This window comes from Helobdella robusta (genome assembly GCF_000326865.2).
Source record: "Helobdella robusta unplaced genomic scaffold HELROscaffold_19, whole genome shotgun sequence".
In the NCBI taxonomy this organism is placed as follows: Eukaryota; Metazoa; Annelida; class Clitellata; order Rhynchobdellida; family Glossiphoniidae; genus Helobdella; species Helobdella robusta.
Window position 1 is genome coordinate 2,231,664 of NW_008704034.1, and position 7,530 is coordinate 2,239,193.

General features: G+C 34.9%; 1 protein-coding gene across 1 annotated transcript in view; it reads left to right on the top strand.

Annotated features, from left to right (window-relative positions):
- The window catches only part of HELRODRAFT_191259 (hypothetical protein), a gene marked incomplete at its 5' end in the record, with an annotated part of 3,172 nt that extends 932 nt beyond the window's left edge, over positions 1-2,240 (top strand). The window contains 3 exons of the mRNA XM_009016805.1: positions 249-296; positions 577-766; positions 1,659-2,240. Of these exons, the coding sequence (XP_009015053.1) occupies positions 249-296; positions 577-766; positions 1,659-2,094 (674 nt within the window). The 3' untranslated portion in view covers positions 2,095-2,240. The remainder of the gene's footprint in view (positions 1-248; positions 297-576; positions 767-1,658) is intronic.
- Positions 2,241-7,530: the final 5,290 nt, after the last annotated feature.

Here is a 7,530-nt window from a genome sequence, read left to right on the forward strand (position 1 = left end):
CATGTGAATTATATCCTATTTGTTTCAATGTTGTATAAATTTATGTTAATAGAAAGTTGTAATTATTCGTTAAAATTTCTTTTTAAAATTTCGACATTTATAAATTTATACATTTAAATATTGTACAAACTAAGAGAAATATAAGCAAGCAGGCAAGCAAGCAAACAAAAAATAAAACAAACAAACAAATAACAAACAAATAACAAACAAATAAATCATTAAACAAACATTCATTAAAATCTCAACAGATCCGTACCAGCTATTCGGACCGCTATCCAGGCGATTGTCGAATACGGGTAATTATTTGTACGTTCGGTATCAGATAACCGACTTTAACACCAGCATCTCTTTGTAATTTATTCCATGTTCATTGTTTGACTTCATTATTACCGTTGTTGCGTCATCATTATTGCCGGGATCATTTGTGGGGTGATATCATTATTTAAATAATAATAACATCGGTATATATAATCATTCAAACAATAAGTCAACCAACCTCTTCCTTCTCCACATCATCATCATCATCATCATCAACAACAACAACAACTTTATCATAATCATCATCATCACAACCAGGAAGCGGGCAGATCCAGTTGTGGCAGTTCCTGCTGGAGTTGTTGTCGGACTGCGGTAACTCGAGTTGCATCACGTGGGAGGGCACGAATGGGGAATTCAAGATGATCGATCCCGACGAGGTGGCCCGCAGGTGGGGCGAGAGGAAGTCCAAACCGAACATGAACTACGACAAGATGAGTCGAGCCCTGAGGTTTGTTTGCTCCTGCTGTTGCTTCTGGATTGTTAATTTTTGCGATATATTTGTCGTTTGTTGTTGTGGTGGTAGGTTGGGTAGATGTGATTGCATGTTTTTTGTTGTTTCATTTTTTCTGCGTTTTGTTTTTTATTTTGTTTCATTTAAAATTGTTTCAACTTCTATCATTTTGTATATCGTAAGATTTGGTTACTTGCGAAGTGTCTTGCATAAGTTAGAAACATCCGGCGATTATACAGGCAGACAGACAGACAGACAAACAGACAGACAGACAGACAGACAGACAAGCAGTTACTACCCCTGGCTACTAACTAATAATATTGTTATTGCAATACATCGTCTAACATACATTTACTCCATTTGAAACAAAAGTGGACAATACATTTGATGTGTGTGTGTATGTGTGTGTGTGTTTGTGTGTGTGAGTGTGTGTGCGCGCGCGCGTGTGTGTACAATACGTTATACATGAGACAGTGTTTCATGTTTGAGTACCATTCAATAACTCTCTCGGAAATCAGAGGTTAAAGGTTAAACAAGGTTAGAGGTTAAGAGTGTTGGTGTAGTTTTATATTTGTATTGAATGACCTCTAATTCAATATTGTTCGTTGAGATAAATTTATATATTTTTTCAAAACTTTGTTTTAATTTTAATTTTATTTTTAGCTAAACATTAAATGCTTGGTTGAAATAATAATTCGCTTAAACATTTAACCAGCCTAAATAATATTGTATTCAAAATTATTCATTTGTTGAATTCATTGGCCAATCAAACATTGATCTAACAACCAAACAACTAACTAACCAACCGTAACTAACTAACCAAACATTTAACCAACCAACCGACCAATTAACCAACTAACCAATCACCAACCGACCAATCAACCACCAGATACTACTACGACAAGAACATAATGACGAAGGTCCACGGCAAGAGGTACGCTTACAAATTCGACTTCGCGGGACTGGCGCAGGCGATGCAGCCGACCACAAGCCACACGAGCGAGAACCAGCTGCCCTACAAGTACCACCAACCTGCCGAACTCTTATTCAATCCTCACCACCACCACCATCATCATCCCCATCCATCTTCTTACTCTCATCATCACCTTCATCACCATCATCAACACTCGCATAACGCCAATTTAAATATCATGACTGCGCATGCTCAACTTCAAACTACAACTTCCGCTTTGTTCGCTTCCGGTCCGCCATACTGGTCGTCGACTTCGCCCGCTTCCGGAAGCTTGTATTCCGCTATCGGAAACGTGACGTCACATCCGGGTGCGTCTTTAACATCGCATCATCTCGGATCATACTACGTGTGATCCTGCTCTTTCCAACAAATAATAACAGTCCTCCATTCCATTATTATTATTATTATTATTATTATTACTAATATTGTTATTATTATACATATTTTGTATTATTTCATCTTATTGATATAGAAGGCAAGAATTTTGAAAAAAATTTTAACGGTGGTCATTTTTTGATTGATGTAAATACGAACTGAAAACTTTTAAAGATTTAGAACAATCTGCGTATATGTCTACAGTGTGCTTGCATGCGTGTGTATTGCAGTGCGTGTGTATATGTGGTACACACACACACACGTGTAAAAAGAACACACACGCGATTTTTTGATGTCGCTGAGAGGAATGTTAATCAATTTAAAAGACGAATGTTCTCTTTTTCGGGTGTCACCGTAATTGTACGGTCATAAAGTTTTGGAGTAGTATACTCTATGACTTCGGTAATGTTATAAAATGTTTTTGAAACGGTGGTGATTTCCGGTTTCTATTGAGTTTTCATTTAAATTATTTTATTTTTATTTAAAAATAATTATCAACCAAAGTAAAACTATAAAATTCGTCGTTATGTTCATGTTATAGTTTACCGAAAATTTGGTGAAATAACATCTAACGAATACAAAAAAATATGTGTATACCATGTATGCGCGTGTTAAATGTCAATACCGATTCGTTTTGGCTTTTCTCAATGATATTATTTTTCATTAATTTTATTGTAATTATTGATATTTAAAATATTAATATATTATCGCTATTGATAAATCTTTTGTTATTAATCGTATTATTACACTTTTTCATAGTTAATAAATTTTTTGCCACCTGTCAAAATTTTTGAATATCTTTAACAAATTTTGAACAGTAACTTTCATTCAACAAAGAACTGCAAGCTAACAAAAGCTAATGCACATACAATACACGCATCATCATCGTCGTCGTCATCATCATCATCTTTGACATCATCATTCTCATCGTCATCACTTATTAATGCAAGGTTGATGATAAGATGCTGGTTGTCTCAACAGAAGGTAAACGTCGCCCGTGAGAGCACTAATAAGGACATGATGTTATGATCGATGATGACGTCATCTTTTTGATCCGGTGATGACGTCATCATCGTTTTGATGATGAGGATGATGAGGATGAGGATGGAGATGATGTTATGATGATGAGGAAGAGAAAATTGATAATGATATCAAGAAGATGAAAGGACGGATCTTGACAATGTTGACGAAGAGGGGCAGAAAATTTTTTAAATTTGGAGGAAGGAGGCCAAAAACTGTCAAAATTTTTGTTTGCGTGGCCAAAATTAGGATGGCGACCATTTTTTTCCGACTCCTTTCTAAATTCGTCCTTGGGAAGAAGACGATGATGAGGATTTAATGATTAAGAAGATGGTGATATAGCAATAGTGATGGTGATGATAAGAATGATGAAGGTGACAACGATGTTGATATCACCATCATTTGTGATATATTGTAAACTAATCCCTATGTATTGAATTCTAAAGATCATTTGCAGTTTATACAGACTATATACTAACTAACTATTAATAAATTGTTAAAAAATGCGAAGTTTATGTCGCTAAGTAGTAATATTGTGTGGTATTTACTTCTAAATTTTTTCTACTATTAAAAAATAAGTAATTTTTACTCAAAGTATTAAGTACTTATTCTCTTGTGATGACGAGCGTCGGGTCATTTATCAAATGTTTCCTTTCAAGAGATGTCACCGCAGTTTGTTTAGAGGATTATTAAAGTAGGATGGGACTGGAGCAGCTATGCATTTCCTCGTGCTTCCATGTGGTTTTTATGTTTATGCATGGATGTGTGTATGTGTATGTGCATCTATGTATGTGTACGTATTTGTGTGTGTGTGTGTGTGCGTGCGTGGGCGTGTAATATGCGTAGTGTTAAGTCCTATTTCATCCTATTTAATATCTGAATATGTTTGTATGTGATTGTTTATCTACTATATGTCTGTAGTAGGTCTGCGTGTATGAACGTGTGCGTATGTGTATAAATTGTTTGTGTGTGTGGGTTTTTGTATTTGTTTGTTGGTTGCATTGAGGTTTTGTTGTTACTAAAATGAATGAAATTAAAAATTTGAAAACAACATCACGGTGGTGTTTATATAAGATTTTACAACTTTATGGATGTTGTGATGATTTTCCTATTGTAGATGCGAAGAATTCCCTGGGCGAACAAAAATGCTTTGCGGCGAACAAAAATTAAATACTTGGAACGATTCAGAATAACATTTTGCTCGTTCGGGGGTTTTCATACGTACATTGCGAATGAAATGCCTTCTTGTTTGAATTACTCCATTCAAATGCACATTTTATTAAATCATTTGATGTCTCTTCGGGGGTGCTGAAAATTTTTAAAAATGATTAAAGAAAAGATGAAAATGATGAAAGTGTGGACTTTAGAAAAATTTGTTTAACAAAGTTTTTGTAAGTTGTTTTTAACAACGCTGTGGGAATATCATAGTTGGTTGGATGCTGACTACATAACAATATTGGAATCGATAAATAGATGGCAATTTTTTCAAATGGCTTTCATTCATATTCTCTCAGTGCGAGCTTTTGACTACTTGTAACATTTTTTAGACGGTCTTGACGCGGTTCAACATTTGACAGCAGAAAGAATGTTTAGAGTATGATTTCAATTTATAAATATTTTAACAACCAACTAAAAAGTTTGTCGAAATGGTAATAATATGGTGGAATTAATAAGCAAAATCATCTTTAGCAAATGCATTTATTATCTCGATTATTTTGTTGGAATTTAGCACAAATATCAACTTTGGCACATACATACACACAATAAACACACTACACACCTACACACACACGCCACATACATACATACACACACATACACCTACACACACGCCACATACACGCCACATACATACATACACTCACATACACACACACACCTACACACACACACACATACACACACACACACATACTAACACACACACGTACATTGACGCATTGTAGAAACTCAGGACAGGACAATGCATTTCTCTCACCCCTATAGCAAAAATTACAACGTATGCACTCAAATTAATATACATAAAATTCTCTATTCAAGCATCTACTTTATGCAAAACTTGCTTAATCAAGTATAAACACCTTACAAAAACCAACAGCAAAACTAAACGGAAAAAGTTTGAAATAATATTTATGAGAATAAAAATAATAAATATGAAAAAATAAAATATTATATGTCGAAACGTCTGCACGCACGCATCCTCTTCCAAAGTATTTCAGTCACGCCCCGTTGTTTACATCCGATTCTTCAGCAACTTCCGTTTCCTGTCGACGAACGGAAGTGACTTTTAGTTCGTTCGTTCGGTTTTTAAATGTTTGCTCGTTCACCCAACTTGCTTGGCAGGTTTGCCAAAAACTTGGTGGTTTTTTTTCATATATAAATTAATATAATTAATCAATTTAGTTGTTAAACTGAAAAACAAATATGTCCTAATTGGTAGTTTAAATATTTTTTATATTTATCGCTAACATTTTTGTCGTTGATGGTGCGGTCGTCATCACCATTAGTCTCATCATCATCCATATTAATCATCGTCATCATCGTTCTTATCATCTCAACGTTTTTACTATCATCATCACAACTGACTTAATATAGCCCTCGTATTTCAAATGAATTGACATCGTCAAAATCAACATCACAACTATTCTCATCATCTTATCATCGTCAATCGTCTCCTATCATATTCACACAATTATTATTAATACTATCACCGTCATCATCACCGTAAAAATATCTTGAGACCGCAGCCAATCAGAGCACTTGTTCACCGTTACGTCACAGAGAACGAAGCCAACCGGAAACGCAACTAAAAGATGTTATTTGTCCTCCTAATTGAGAAGAGGTTGAGGACCTGAATAACAAAACAGAGTCACTTCTTTTTCATAAACATTTCACGAGTTTTTCTCAATATAGGTAAAATTATTTATGTAATTATTAAAACATTATTATTATTATATTATTATTAGTATTATTATTATCAGTTAATTATAGATGGAACTTTTAAGCTTGAAGTAAATTTGAAGTTTTGAAACAAAAACGTGGAAGAATTTCAACAGGTATAAATTGCAAAAGGATTAGCACAAAAACGGATGTGTATATTTATCAATACAATCTCATTCATTTTTTTATTTCTCTCTCTTCTTTTTCTCTTTTTCACTCTTTTCTCTCCCTCTCTCGCTTAATTTTCGAATTAAACCAGGTATTCCAAAAATGATGACGTCATAATTGCATGCGATCACGTGAACTGCAGAGGTCAGAGGTCGGTCAGATTATCGATAGCAACACATCATTATAGAGGACACGCGCACCAATTTTATTATGAAATTATAGCTGACTACCAATTTTTGGAATTGAATGAATGTGTGTGTCTGTGTATGTGTATGTGTGTGTGTGTGTGTGTGTGTGTGTGCGTGAGTGTGCGTGTGTGTGAGTATGCAAAAAAAGAGAAAGTGTGTGAGTATATATATATATATGTGTGTGTTTGAGTATATATTTGTGTGGGTGAGTATGTGAGAAAGAGAGAGTGTCTGTGTGTTTGTGTGTGTTTGTGTGTGTATGAGTATGTGTGAAAGAGAGAGAGAGAGAGAGAGAGAGAGAGAGAGAGGGAAAGAGTGTGTGTGTGTGTTTGTGTGTTTGCGTGTGTTTGTGTGTGTATGAGTATGTGTGAAAGAGAGAGAGAGAGAGAGAGGGAAAGAGTGTGTGTGTGTGTGTTTGTGTGTATGTGTATGTGTGTGTGTGTGTGTGTGTGTGTGTGTGTGTGTGTGTGTGTGTGTGTGGTTTACGAGTTGTTATAGTTATTATTGGGATATTAACGTGTCAAGCACAGGCAATAAAATGACAGTTGGAGAATGAGAACAGAAATAATAAAACGTATTGCCGCTGCTGATCTGTGTGTGTCTTTGGTTGTCGCTACAAATCAGGCGGTCGTCATCGCCATTGTTATCATTACCCTTGTTATTATTATAATTAATTATAGTTATAATAAAATTTTTTGTAATTTGTTGTTATAATTTTTTAATACTGTGGTCATCTTTGACGTCATTCAAAACATTTCCATTGTCTCGCTACCGCTGCTGAAACTGCTAAAATCATCATCATCCTAGTCGACATCATCATCATCATCATCATCATCATCATCATCATCATCATCATCATCATAATCATCACAATCATCATTATCACCACCAACACCGTCATCACCATTTTTCCTTCCTCATCTTCCTCTTTTTTCTTCTCTTCCTCACCATCATCTCCATAATTTGCATACAACGTCATCAATCAGAGGCAGGCATGCATATCACTCCAATTTTTATACCGCAATCATCATCATTGCCATCACCATCATCATCATCATCTCAATATCATCATCATCAAAATCATCATCATTATCATC